Source organism: Theropithecus gelada, chromosome 2 (genome assembly GCF_003255815.1).
Source record: "Theropithecus gelada isolate Dixy chromosome 2, Tgel_1.0, whole genome shotgun sequence".
Taxonomy (NCBI): domain Eukaryota; kingdom Metazoa; phylum Chordata; class Mammalia; order Primates; family Cercopithecidae; genus Theropithecus; species Theropithecus gelada.
This window is the reverse complement of record NC_037669.1, coordinates 136080134-136095224: the sequence shown is the minus strand read 5'-3', so window position 1 is coordinate 136095224 and position 15091 is coordinate 136080134. Positions and strand designations below refer to the sequence as shown.

At 40.8% G+C, this 15091-nt stretch overlaps 1 protein-coding gene across 1 annotated transcript in view; it reads left to right on the top strand.

Annotated features, from left to right (window-relative positions):
• Positions 1–12420: 12420 nt before the first annotated feature.
• The window catches only part of LOC112619386 (vomeronasal type-2 receptor 1-like), a 44138-nt gene continuing 41467 nt past the window's right edge, over positions 12421–15091 (top strand). The window contains 1 exon segment of the mRNA XM_025377376.1: positions 12421–12529. Within this exon segment, the coding sequence (XP_025233161.1) occupies positions 12421–12529 (109 nt within the window).

Here is a 15091-nt window from a genome sequence, read left to right as displayed (position 1 = left end):
TTCTCTGGCTGTCTAAGAGAAACCAACATTTTATTTTTTGGCGAAATTTCCCTGAGCTTTATGACTAAATACATGTTGGGGGTAGTATTGTAAGTTGCTTTACTAGTGTTTCTGGGCTTCACTTTCACTGTGTCTCTTGCTCCTTTACTTTAGAGGGTGACAAATTCAACAAGGGGAAAGTTTACTTCTCTGCTGTCAGGAACCCATGTTGGAGTATGCAGAGCTGTAATTGGCTATTTTTTTCCCCCCCAGATTTCTTCCATCTTATAATTTTGAATGAAGTTCAAAGGGAAGCTGCACTATAAAGCTAAAACTTTAAACCTCAAAGATTCCAAAGGGAGGTGTTTCAGACTTGTATATATTTTTACACTTAAAAACCCCATGCTGGGCTTGGTGGCTCATGCCTGTAATCCCACCACTTTGGGAGGCTGAGGCAGGCAGATCATGAGGTCAGGAGTTCGAGACCAGCCTGACCAACATGATGAAACCCTGTCTCTACTAAAAAATACAAAAATTAGCCAGGTTGGTGGCACGCGCCTGCTTGTAGTCCCAGCTACTTGGGAGGCTGAGGCAGGAGAATCACTTGAACCCAGGAGATGGAGGTTGCAGTGAGCCTAGACTGTGCCACTGTACTCCAGCCTGGGCGACAGAGCAAGACTCCATCTCAAAACAACAACAACAACAACAACAACAACAGCAACAAAACACCTCAAATAACGGGACTCTTGCCATGTTCTCAAACTCAGAAACTCTTTCCTCAATTGTGTCTAATCTACCAATGAACCCATAAAAGGCATTCTTCCTTTCTGTTACAGTGTTTTTGATCTCTAGCAATTTTTAAATTTTTTCTTAAAATTTCTATCTCTCTGCTTTCATTACCTATCTGTTCTTACGTGTTGCCTTCTTTCCCATTAGAACTCTTAGCTTATTAAACACATGGGAAATAAAGGAGAATTTTCAGAGATGCAAATTCAAGAAAAAACCTCACAGATATTTAACTTCACTTGCATGAGATTTCCCTTGTGTTGCCCTGTGTTTCTTTGGCTGTCTAAGAGAAATCAACATTTTATTTGTTGGCAAAATTTCCCTGAGCTTTACAACTTTACGACTAAATAGATGTTGGGGGTAGTATTGTAAGTTGCTTTACTAGTGTTTCTTGTTTTATTTTTATTTATTTATTTTTTTGAGACGGAGTTTTGCTCTTGTTCCCTGGGCTGGAGTACAATTGCACGGTCTTGGCTCACTGCAACCTCCACCTCCCAGGATTAAGTGATTCTCCTGCCTCAGCCTCCTGAGTAGCTGGGATTACAGGTGCCTGCCACCACACCTGGCTAATTTTTTATTTTTATTTTTTGTTATTTTTAGTAGAGACAGGGTTTCACCATGTTGGCCAGGCTGGTCTCGAACTCCTGGCCTCAGGTGATCCGCCCGCCTCGGCCTCCCAAAGTTCTGGGATTACAGATGTGAGCCACCGCGCCTGGCCAATCACAGTTGCTTTAAATTCACAGTCTGATAATTCCAATATCCCTGCCACATGTGAGTCTGCTTTAGATGCTTGCTCTGTTGCTTCAAACTGTGTTTTTCGCCTGTAATTTTTGTATGCCTTGTAATTTTTTTTTTGAAAGCCAGACATGATGGGCTGGGTGAAAGTAGCTCTGGTAAATAGGCCTTTAGTGATGTGGCGATAAGGTGTGGGGGAAAAAGAGGCATTCTGTAGTTCTATGATTAGGTTTCAGTCTTTTAGTGAGCCTTTGACTTTAAACTGTGAACTTCGCATGTGTTTCTCATTTACCCCACACCCACCATCTTACGTGGGCTAGGATGGCTAGAAGGAGCTGGAGTTGGATATAATCCTCCCCCTAGGTGGGTTAGGCTCTGATAAAACTCCGGTAGGTTAAACTCTGATAAAATAGTTTCTCCTGAGGGCAGTTCTTGTTAAGAAGAACAGAATGCTGTGGCACATTTCAAGGTTATCTTTCCCCTTCCGCTGTTGGAAGCACAAAGGGATTTTTCCTTGATATTCACTGTAAGAACCTGGTGGAGCTCCAGGAGCAAACACTGACAAAAGCGTGAGGCCTTCCTAAAGTTTTAAACCTCAGTCTTATCTATTCTGAGCCTCCAGCATTTCCTCAATGATAGTTCTGGTTTCCCTACCTTGGCACTGGTTCCTGAAGAGGTTTCTGCTCTGATGAGTTGCAATTCTCTGTACCTGCTACTCTCGCCAATTTTTGAGGAAGTGGATTTCTCTGGAACTTCTTTTCTCTGATGGATCTAAGAAGAGTTGTTGATTTTTCCATTTGTTCAGTTTTTTACTTGTTGTTAGGATGGAGTGGTGACTTCCAAGCTTCTTACATGCTGGACTGAAAACCAGAAGTTAGTTCTTCACAGAGCCCTTTAAAGTAAAGAACCTTAAAGTTAACTCACTCCTAAGTTCTCAAAACACTTTTCAGATTTTAAAAATAGTGTTCTTAGTAGACTGATGGAGAGAATCCTTGGTATTTGGAGGCAGAGAGGCAATACAATAGGAATTGTATTTATTAAAAGAAATAATGTCAGAGCCCAACCAAATCGAACCACTGACTGCACTTGAGAGAATTCACCGGAGAACATAAAGCACTATGCATTGTTTGGAAGAAAATTAATGTGTCCAAAATATAAAGTATTATGGATTTGTTGCAGTAAATTTCATCTGTCAGTTTAGGCTAAGTTATGTTGTGGTGACAAATAGCCCTAAGATCTCAATAGCTTGTGACAACCAAGGTGTATTTTTCACTCATGCTCCATATTGATTGCAAGTCAGTGGAGGATTTGCTCTCTGTCATCTTTATTCTGCAACTCAGCTTGAAGAAGTGGGCTCCCCCGAGACATGCCAGTCAAAGGAAAAGAGAAGCTTTTGTTCCAAAGAGGAACACAGCACCTCTACTCACGTTTTTTGTCCCAAAGCATGCCATCTGCATTCAATGGAGTGGGGATGAATATACAACAGGAAAGGGAACCAGAAGCCACATGGCCAAGCATGGCATCAGTGTGGTGCAAAGTATAGTCTTCCCACTGAAAGGAGTATCAGGTATTTTGAATAGTAATACAATTTGCCATGTAGTGTCTACCAAGTTCCTCTCTAATTTATTATAAATTGGCTATTTAGAATTTTCTTATCAAAGACTTTCCAGGACTGTGATTACTACTGTGAGAAGGTTTTTTTTTTTTTTTTCTTTTTTTTTGAGACAGAGTTCCACTCTGTCACACAGGCTGGAGTGCAGTGACACGATCTTGACTCACTGCTACTTCTGTCCCCCCAGGTTCAAGCGATTCTCCTGCCTCAGCCTCCCAAGTAGCTAGAATTACAGGTGCCCGCCACCGCACCTGGCTCATTTCTGTGTTTTTAGTGGAGACAGGGTTTCACCATATTGGCCAGGTTGGTCTCTAACTCCTGACCTAAAGTAATCCACCCGCTTCGGCCTCCCAAAGTGCTGGGATTACAGGCATGAGCCACCGCGCCCAGCCTGTGCGAAGTTTTTATTGGCCATGTCCTTACCTACTTGGATGTTGAGTTCCCTTACATTCATTTTTCTAGAGGATAAGGGGACAAAGGAACTTCTCAGATAAATGTTTTTGTGAGGAGCTCCTGGGCATTTAATGCAACTGAAGACACAGCAGTTACTCTCAAGGTACTCACAGCCTCCTTTTCTAAACATTGCCTCTCCAGGAAGTCCTTGGTGTAAGTGTGTGTTCCTGGAATCTGCATTGTGAGACAGATGGCAGAAAAATGACTCCTCTTTTATTCCCATTGATTTTAGTTCTTGAGAAACATGTGGTTACCCCTGTTGCCATGAGGTAGTATTATCGTAATAATAAATGTGCTGATAGAATTATGGTCAATTATTTAACTTGTGTGAAGATGGGGATAAAATGCTAAATGGGCAGGATTACGAACAAGTTAAGTACAGATAAGCTGCATTAAATAAATGTAGAAACAATATAAAGCGTGAAAGCAAAAACTCTTGTTTAATAACTAGACTACAAGGCATCAAAAGTCAGGTCAACATACAAAAGAAAAATCTTGCAACTCAAAGGAAAAAGCTGGCAGCTCACGGGATGAGCCTGGGTCACGTATATGTTTTGTTTGAGCAGCACCATGTTTTAAATATCAGGAGATGTTACGTACGAAAGAATTCAACTTCCAGCTTCTCTTGAAAAATGGAAAGATTTGTCATTGTTTACTAATATTCCTGGATGACAAAGCTGGCTGGTACGGATTTATTCTTTCTCTCTCTCTGTCTCTCTCTCTTTCTTTTCTTTCTTTCGAGTCTTACTTTGTTGCCCAGGCTGGAGTTTAGTGGCATGATCCCAGCTTACTGCAACTTCCACCTCCCATGTTCAAGCGATTCTCCTGCCTCAGCCTCCCAAATAGCTGGGATTACAGGTGCCTGCCACCACACCTGGATAATCTTTGTATTTTTAGGAGAGATGGAGTTTCACCATATTGGTCAGGCTGGTCTTGAATTCCTGATCTCAAGTGATTCGCCCACCTCAGCCTCCCAAAGTGCTGGGATTACAGGTATGAGCCACCGTGCCTGACCTACTCTTGTTTCTTTGAGAGGTAGCGTGAATCTCCAATTCTCCACATAACATGTAGGTGGATTAAAAACCTTAATATGAAAATTAAAACTTTATAGTTTATGGAAGAAAATACAGGATACTGTCTGAGGACAGACTAATTATACAAGACTCGAAGTAGTAGATACTATAAATTAAAAATTTATTTTCAACAAAATTAAGAATTCTTATTTAATAAAGTTCATCATAGACAAACAACCTACAGGGAAACAGATTGGAAAAGCTATTTTCAATGTATAAAACCAACAAACTATTTAGAATATTCAGGGAATTCTAGCATATAATTCTAGCTTGTAGCAAGAAAAAGAAAACACAGAATATTAATAAGTAGTTAATAGAAAGCGAAACTTACATAATAATTAAATCTCTTAAGTGAATGTAATAAGAAAAATGAATTTAGAATAAATTAACTCAATTTTCTCACAATCCAGTTGACAAAAATGAAGTCAGGTAGTGTCAAATAGTGACCAAAAATGTGAGGACATGAGAATCCTCATCTATGGCAGGTGGAAGTATAAAGAGTCATTCCAGTGAGCCATTTTAGCAGTGCGAAGTGAAATTAAGAATGCATAAATACCATGCCTAGAAATTCTATGCCTGGAGGAATTCCAACATCTGGAGAATCACTTGCATAGAGTTTTACAAAAAGATGTCCTCAAACAGGCACATGATAATGTTCATAGCAGTATTACTTGAACTAGCAAAGATCTGAAATTACACAGGTGTCCGTCTCTAGGGAAATGTACAAATAAAGTGCGGTACATACATTTAAAGGAATATTATGCAGCAGACAGATGCCCCATATAAATAAGATTTATGTATCACGATGTAAATATGTATGCATCAAAATAAATACGCATGAAAGATGGTTTGAAGATCAAACTTTAAATATAGTAGAGTGGGTGCCTATACCTGGAAAGAGATTGGAATTGGAAGGAGGAATAAAGAAAATTAACATAAAACAAATTTAAATAGAATATAATAACCTTGCAGGGGCCACCAATGATAGCATACTGTGAATTCAGGAATATTATCCATTCAGTTCTGTAAACCTAAAGTTATAAAAGACTTCAACTAAAAAAAAAAAGAACTCCTACATTAGTCCCCCAATTACCTACAGGGGATATGTTCCAAGTCTCCCAGTAGATGCCTGAAACCGTGGATAGTACTAAACCCTGTATATACAGTCATACCTTGCTTTACAATGGGGATACATTCAGAGAAATGCATCATTAGGCAATTGTGTCATTGCGTGAACATCACAGAGTGTACTTACACAATCCTAGAGGGCAGAGCCCACTACACACCTAGGCTATATGGTATAGCCCATAGCTCCTAGATTGCAAAACTGTATAGCATGTTACTGTACTGAATACTGTAGGCAATTTTAGCACAATGGTAAGCATTTGTGTACCTAAAAATTTCTAAACATAGAAAAGATCCAGTAAAAAATACGGTATATAATCTTATGGGACCGGCAGAGTATGTTTGGTCTGTCATTGACTGAAACATCTTTATGGGGTGCATAACTGTACTGTTTTTTCCTATACATACCATACTTATGATAAAGTTTAATTTATAAATTAGGCACAGAAAGAGATTAACATCAGTAACTAATAATAAAATGGAACAATTATAACAATATATTATTATAAAAGTTATGTGAACGTGGTGGTCTCTCTCTCTCAAAAATACCTTCTAATGTACTTACCCTTCTTTACCGTTGTTTTTTTTTTTTTTTTTTTTGAGACAGAGTCTTGCTCTGTCGCCAGTGCAGTGGCACAATCTGGGCTCACTACAACTTCTGCCTCCTGGGTTCAAGCAATTCACCTCCCTCTGCCTCCCCAGTAGCTGAGATTACAGGCACGAGCCATCATGCCTGGCTAATTTTTGTATTTTTAGTAGAGACAGGGTTTTGCCAGGTTGGCCAGGCTGGCCTCAAACTCCTGGCCTCAAGCGATCCACCTGACTCAGCCTCCCAAAGTGCTGGGATTACAGGTGTGAGCCACTGCACCTGGCCTTACCCTTCTTATTGTGATGAAGAGGGAACAGAGTGGAATGACATGAGATTTTATCATGGTACTCAGAATGGTAAGCAATTTAAAACTTGTGAATTGTTTATTTCTTGAGCTTTTCATTTAATATTTTCAGACTGTGGCTGACCACAGGTAACTAAAACTGAAGAAAGCAAAATCATAGGTAAGTCAGGGATTACTATATTTCTTTATATTTTGACCAAAGACAACTCCTCTAGTTATTTTTTTTCAAACTTGTGAAGATGGAATAAATCCCATTGTTAGGCCTGACCTGAGCTCTCCAATGCCAAACACTAATCTAGTTGTTGCAGTTTCCTATTACCCAAAGACACATTTGTCATCTTCCTATTTTGTTGTTTTCAGTGTGTTAATCATCTCACTCAAAATCCTCCTGAATGAAACTGTGGGATGACCTACACCACCTTTGCCTAAAAAGTGTCTTTCTAGAAAGCCAGAGGGAAAACTCCTGCCAGTGAGCTACCCTAGTGCTGCTGGATTTGAAGAGGCAGATGGCAGTTGGATTTTACAAGGCCCCTTTGTTCTCTTTTTTCATTTTCTGCCTGTTTTTTACATGAATTCTCTTTGTGCAGATCTAGCCAAGTGTGTGAAGCACCTTCAAGGAGGTGCGTTAATGATAAGCTGAAATCTGGGTCACTAAAGAGTTTTACCGCCTTTCATTTGCAGAGTCTGAGAAGCCCCTTCTGGCCTTTACTATATGAAAGTTTTACAGCAACTGTGATATTTAGAGAAAACACACATGAAGGATGGGCATGGAAGCCTCGCCAGTCTTCTCAGCAGAGGGCCTCCCAGCAGACTGGATTTATTGGACTTTTCATTTTCCCGCACCATTTGGATTTTCAAAGACTTTTTATTAGTTCAGCCTTTAAAGCAGAAACATGCAGCCAATTTGTTACAAACCACTGCAGCCTCAGTCCCCCGAAGCCAAGAACAACTGCTCAACTCTTCCAACTTGGCTGCAAAGCAACATCTGTTAAGTCTCTTGCGCTCACCTCCCCAGCCAAAGAGACATCACACCTGCAGTGCAGGGATTTTGTGAAAAAAATGGAAATAGCGTATCGTATACGTCTTTTTTTCCAATATCTTTTGCTTTATGTTAATGCTTCTAGTTCAGGAGTGTCTGAAGTATTTCACAATGCTTAACAGAGCAAGGTTTGTCTCTTAGTTTTGGGTCATTGGTTAATTCAGTAAGTGTTTGCTGAGCATATGTGTAAGATACGTGGCTCTAATCCCCACCAGGTAGTTGTTAGGTTGGCCTCTTCCTTTTGTGATGAGATCTTGTGTTTTTTTTTTTTTTTTTTTTTTGGACTGCTCTGATCATGGTTCCATCAGATAAACAAATGCTGGAAATTAAGTTGCCAGTCTGGTCAATTTGTTACATGGCTTTTCAAATTGTTACACAGGGAGTTGATGTTCTTGGAAACAGAAGGAAGAAGTAGGGGTGCCTTATGAACCATTAGGTTTCAGTAAATATCACCTGCTTTTCACAACGTGCTGGCGTGAGGCATAGAATGAGGCATAGCATAAGCATAGATACGCTATGGTGTAGCATACCTGGAGGTGTAGGTCATCCAGCAGTCATGTGCAGGCGGATTTTGAGTGGAGATGAGCCTCACACTGAAAACAACAAAATAGGAAGACCACATATGTGTCTCTGGGTAGTAATATACTATAGTATAGTGGGTGGATCTTAGATTCACCTGAAATCTTAAGCATCAACTACATTTTCTAGCCTTGGGATCATGCGTGTCTTAAATTTCTGAGCTTGAGTTTACTGAAAGTAATAGGAATGTTTGTGCTTGGAGTTGCTGAAAAATAATTAAGTGAGCTACCATAGGTGCTCATTAAATGTTGGCCTTTGCTTATGGCCACCACCTAAGAGGAAAATAAAAGAAGCAGAAAGCTCAGTTCTAGTTCTCAGAAGCTGGCAGTTCAGTGTGGGAGATGAGACACAGACTCTACATAAAACCACCAGAGTAAATGCCTCTGAGACAAAACTGAAATAGCGTGAGTTAACGTATTCTGTCCCCTCATCACTGCCAATTCTGGAAATGAAAGACTGACTTTTCTTTAAAAAATGTGTTTATGGGACCGGCGCAGTGGCTCGTGCCTATAATCCCAGCACTTTGGGAGGCCGAGGTGGGCGGATCACGAGGTCAGGAGTTCGAGACCAGCCTGGCCGATATGTTGAAACCCCGTCTCTACTAAAAATACAAAAATTAGCCAGGCATGGTGGCGTGTGCCTGTAGTCCCAGCTACTTGGGAGGCTGAGGCCAAGAACCGCTTGAACCCAGGAGGTGGAGGTTTCAGTGAGCCTAGATCATGCCATTGCACTCCAGCCTGGGCGACAGAGCAAGACTCCGTCTCAAAAAAAAAAAAAAAAAAGTGTTTATGCTTTTTGTTTTGTTTTGCTTTTTTGAGACAGGGTCTCGCTCTCTCACCCAGACTGAAGTGCTGTGGCATGATCATGACTCACTGCAGCCTCAAACTTGGGGGCTGGAGCAATTCTCCCACCTCAGCCTCTGGAGTAGCTGGGACCACAGGTGCACGCCACCATGCCTGGCTAATTTTTAAAATTGTTTTGTAGAGATGGGATCTCCCTATGTTTCCCAGGCTGATCTTGAACTCCTGGGCTCAACTGATCCTCCCGCCTCAGCCTCCCAAAGAGCTGGGATTACAGGCCTGAGCCACTGCACCCAGCTGTGTGTTTACGCTTGATGTCCAGAAACCTTTTTATGAAGCAACAACCCTTCTCTTTAGAGGAAATAAAATGCGTGGGTTTAAAATTAGGCCCAAACACACATCCTCACAAATATGCACACAAATATCATAGTGACTTTAAGGCTCCATTAGGATGTTCAGCTGAGAGTTGTGCAAATGTTTGATCCATCTGGTGACAGCTCATAGAATGTGTTATTTCCAATGTTTGCAAATAACAATCTAAATAGAAATATGCTTGAAGAGATTCTATTAATGTGTATGCACTGAAAAGCAATTTCCTTTCCATATTATATATTAAAAGAATTGAAAGCCTCCTTTGTATTTGCAATTGTATAAATGTCTTTATGCTATTTGAGGTGCAGGTCATGGCAGGAGAACTTGAATGTGCCATTTGATAGTTCTTGGTCAATGCGGGTATAGTCTCTAGCAGGGGCCTCTTTTAGAAGTATTTCAAATTTTCATTGGTTTTATGCCAGCAAGTGGAAAAAGTAAGGGCTTTGCAGCTAGCGAGACTTAGGTTCTAATACATATCCTTTGGAACAAGGTGTTCAAAATTTGCTGGGATAGTGATGGTGATATTTGCATAGGAGACATGGAATCTTCTGCTATCAAGGATTGAGACGTTTTCCTTCTCATGTCAACTGCTATTAAAACGTCTCTGGGGGGACGGGCGCGGTGGCTGATGCCTGTAATCCCAGCACTTTGGGAGGCCAAGGCGGGCGGATCACGAGTTCAGGAGATCGAGACCATCCTGGCTAACATGGTGAAACCCCGTCTCTACTAAAAATACAAAAAATTAGCCAGGCGTGGTGGCGGGCGCCTGTAGTCCCAGCTACTCGGGAGGCTGAGGCAGGAGAATGGCGTGAACCCGGGAGGCGGAGCTTGCAGTGAGCCAAGATCGCGCCACTGCACTCCAGCCTGGGCAACAGAGCGAGACTCCGTCTCAAAAACAAAACAAAACAAATCTCTGATGATTTAAATTGTTATTAAATGGAAAGCAGTGTAAAAAAGGCCACTTGAGACCTCCCTGGAGCGGGGGGGGGGGGGGGGGGAGGATTTACTAGAAAGGCGAACCCCAGTGCCATTCCAGTGCCTCGGATTTCTTGGGAGAAGACAGCTCTGGATGCAGCTTGTGTCTGAAGCTGGAATCTCAAAGCTTATTCTTAGGTAGTGAGCTTAGCAATGTTTTGGAGGAAGTCTTAATGACCAACTGGGGTGTCTGTTGACTTTACATCTCACAAAGTTTCTGGTCTCATACATGGGGTAGTGTAGCTGCAGGTTGTTAGGTTAATTAGTTTCTGGGGGCAGTTGTGCTATTCTGAAACCTCGAGGTGGTGCTCGTGAGCTTTACTCCATTTGTGAAATTGCGGGAGGGAAGTGGAGGTCGGAGGGTGAAGGGCTAGGAAAAAGGTGAATCCTCGTGTGGTGGGAACTGATGGAGTGTTAAAGGAGTCAGTCCCCTTGGAGTGTTGAAGGAGTCAGTCATTGGAGATGTCTGATCACTCCTCTTCTTGCAGAAGCAATTAAATTAATTAATAGCATTGTTGGAACTTGTTCTGCCGTGGGTTCTGGTTTTCTCTATAGTCTTGAACTCCTGGGCTTAACCGATCCTCCCATCTCAGCCTCCCAAAGAGCTGGGATTACAGGCATGAGCCACTTTCTCCTAGGTTCATACATACATCATCTCATTAAAACCACACAGATACATTAAAAATGAGATGATGTATGTATGAACCTAGGAGAAAGAAAAAGGAGTAAGTTATTTGACTAGCCTTCCACTTAAAGTGGGACTACCCCTTGCTCAGGTGTCAGTGGCCACTATTCCTGAATCCATGTACATTCCAATCCAGCTGCCCCTCTGGGAGCTCCTGCATCACTCAGTGTGTTTTTTGAGGAGACAAATGTAAACTTTTGGCCTTTTCATTGATCACTTTCCCTGTGCTAGATTGTCCTCAGGTGTAGAGAATTCAGAACTCTACATGGCATTGCTCACAACTTTCTGAATGAACTCAGACCTAAATCTCAACCTTAGAGAGTGTTGAGGACAAAAACATTACTTTTACCTGCTTTAGATGTTTGATGCTAAATTAAAGTGAGAAAATGCATATGGAAGTGCATTGCAATATGACTGTTTATTAGAAATGAAAGGACACAGAGCATATAGAGGGAAGCATTCTTAAGAGTTACTAGAAGACCAGAATCAAATTTAATATTCCCTTAAAGTAAATAAGTATTTCTGCATTAAAGCCCACCAATGAAGGACCATCAGGAACACATTTATTGCAGTACAAAGAAATTACATGTATTTTTCTTGCTGTTGCAAGACTGAAAGCACCTTAAAGAAATGATGAGGAGTTGGAAGAAGCTTGTCATAGTATGTGAGTGTGTGCTGGATGATTCAAGGGAGGATTGAGGAGGTGGGGAGCAATTCTGAATTGGATGTTTCAGGAAGCAGGAGCAATTTTGTGATTGAATATTGTAATCATTTTTATCTACGAGATAGAAGGACCACAGTGATTTTCCTTGGTGAGGTAAATGAGACGCAGTCACTCATGTTAGACAGAAGAGGGGGCTGTTTTACTATTTTTGTGATTTCAGAGTGTACTTGTCTGTGTCTCCTTCCAAATATGGGATTGAAATGGATTTGTTTAGACCTTGTTTCTATTCTGTGATTGTGGTTTATATTCAATTGGAAATATCATGGCCTAGTTGCCAGCAGGTCTGCTTTTCATTTTCTTACCTGGTTTCAGGTATGAATATTTACTTTATCCCCTTTTCTGAAAGGCAAAGAAAGAAGTCATATTCTAGAAGGGGGCCAAGGCTGAACACTAAGATAGAGGGCCTCCACCTGGGCGTTGGAGATTGCTAAAGGACAAGAATTAAGTTACAAGAGCAAAATGGTAAACGAGGAATGGTAAATGCTCAAGGAGTGAACATACCAGAGAAGGTGCATGGGAGATGGCCCTGAAGAGGCTGAGCGTAACTCCTCCTGCAGGTGTGTTTTTACACAGGTATGCATAAGGAGCACATGGGTTCTTATGAGAACAACACAGATACATATAAGGAGCCCATGAGTACATACAGGGAGCACACAGGTATGAATAAGGAGGCCACAGGCACTTCTAAGAAGCACATGGGTACGTGTAAGGGGCCCACAAAGGGTGAATAGACTTTTTGTTTTCTGACTTCAAATGTAACAATTAGACTCCCACCCCAATGCCAAGGCAAAGTTTTTAACTTTACGTCCATATTACCTTCCTGTGATTCCTTACTTATAGTTTATGCCTATACATGTAATGTTCATTTTAATTTTTAACACTGGTTACTTTTGGGAAGTGATACCAAAATGTTTAGGGAGGTGTCATCACTCTTTGCATTATATACTTATATATTGTTTAAATTTTATGGGCTAATTTATTTTTAATTCAATTAGTACATTAAAAACAAAAAAGAAACAATTTAATAGTGGTGGTGGTGGAGGATCATGTGATTTTTTTTGGTGATGTTCTCTGAAGGATGATTTTTGAATTAATCTGTTTTTTTTGAAGGGGAATTCAAAATTCGCTCTTATGGAGGGGATGGTGTAGGTGTCTTAGATCTGTTGAAAAGACAGTTTTGATGAGAAGCTAAAATTATGATTCTAATATAAGTGTAAAATGAAAAATATAAATGATTTTTATTTAATTCATTAACTAATGGGAACCAGTAAGATATATAGCCAATTCAGGAGAATTCAAAGAGCAGGCACATATCTTGGCAATGAGGAATGCTGAAATGAATTTGCTTAATAAATGCACAACTGGATTCTTGGAAGAAATGGATGTCATTTTGCACTTCTCCCTGGCAAAATTCATTTGCAGTCTGTGAACAGGAGTCATTTGCATTGCTTGCAGTGACCCATGTTTAGATTGTCCAGTTACAAGATGCACCACTGGACAGGACACCCAGTAATTTCATTTGCCCATTTCAAAGTTTTCAACATTTTTTTCTGCCAGCTCAGAATAACATTTGTTAAAAATAAGTCATTCCTCGCCAGGCACAGTGGCTCCCGCCTGTAATTCCAACATTTTGGAAGGCTGAGGCGGACAGATCACTTGAGGTCAGGAGTTGAGGCCAGCCTGGCCAATGTGGTAAAAGTCTGTCTCTACTAAAAATACAAAAATTAGCTGGGTGTGGTGGCAGGCGCCTGTAGTCCCAGCTACTTGGGAAGTTGAGGCAGGAGTATTGCTTGAACCCAGGAGGCAAGGGCTTCAATAAGCCGAGATCATGCCACTGCACTCCAGCCTGGGTGATCCGTCTTAAAAACAAAACAAAACAAAACAAAACAAAACAAAACAAAACAAGTGATTCCTCCTGGTACCTGTACTTAAGATTACATACATAAAAAGAGAAAATGGGCCAGGCATGGCGGCTCACTCCTGTAATCCTAGCACTTTGGGAGGCCAAGGCAGGTGGATCATGAGGTCAGGAGTTCAAGACCAGCCTGGCCAACATGGTACAACGCCATCTCTACTAAAAATACAAAAAATTAACTGGGCATGGTGGCATGTGCCTGTACTCTGGAGGCTGAAGCAGGAGAACGGCATGAACCCAGCAGGCGGAGCTTGCAGTGAGCGGAGATTGCGCCACTGTGCTCCAGCCTGGGCTACAGTGTGAGACTGTCTCAAAGAAAAAAAAAAAGAAAATGAAGAACATTAAATGAAATTATCAGTTATTTGTTATAATTTTATTCCGATGTTTATTTCTGTTGATAAGTGACCAATCCAAAATGTTTATAAAAGAAAAATTTCACTGACTTCAAGGATGTTAATGACATAATTATCAGCAAATAGTTTTAAATTTGCTTGTATTTTCTTTTTTTATACTTTAAGTTCTGGGATACATGTGTAGAATGTGCAGGTTTGTTAAATAGGTATAAACGTGTCATGGTGGTTTGCTGCACCTCATCAACACGTCATCTACATTAGGTATTTCTCATAATGCTATTCCTCACCTATGGCCTCCGGTGTTCCCCTCTCTGTGTCCATGTGTTCTCATTGTTCAGCTCCCACTTATGAGTGAGAACATGCAGTGTTTCGTTTTCTATTCCTGTGTTAGTTTGCTGAGAATGATGGTTTCCAGCTCCATCCATGTCCCTGCAAAGGACATGAACTCTTCCTTTTTTTATAGCTGCATAATATTCCATGGGGTATATGTGCCACATTTTCTTTATCCAGTCTATCATTGATGGGCATTTGGGTTGGTTCCAAGTCTTTGCTTTGTGAATAGTGCTGCAATAAACATATGTGTGCATGTGTCTTTATAGTAAAATGATTTATAATCCTTTGGGTATATACCCAGCACTGAGATTGCTGGGCCAAATGATATTTCTGGTTCTAGATCCTTGAGGAATCACCACATTGTCTTCCACAACGGTTGAACTAATTTACACTCCCACCAACGGTGTAAAGGCATTCCCATTTCTCCACATCCTCTCCAGCATATGTCGTTTCCTGACTTTTTAATGATCATCATTCTAACTGGCATGAGATGGTAATTCATTGTGGTTTTGATTTGCATTTCGCTAATGACCAGTGATAATGAGCTTTTTTCATATGTTTGTTGGCCACATAAATATCTTCTTTCAAGAAGTGTCTGTTCATATACTTTGCCCACTTTTTGATGGGGTTGTTTTTTTTTTCTTTTACATTTGTTTAAGT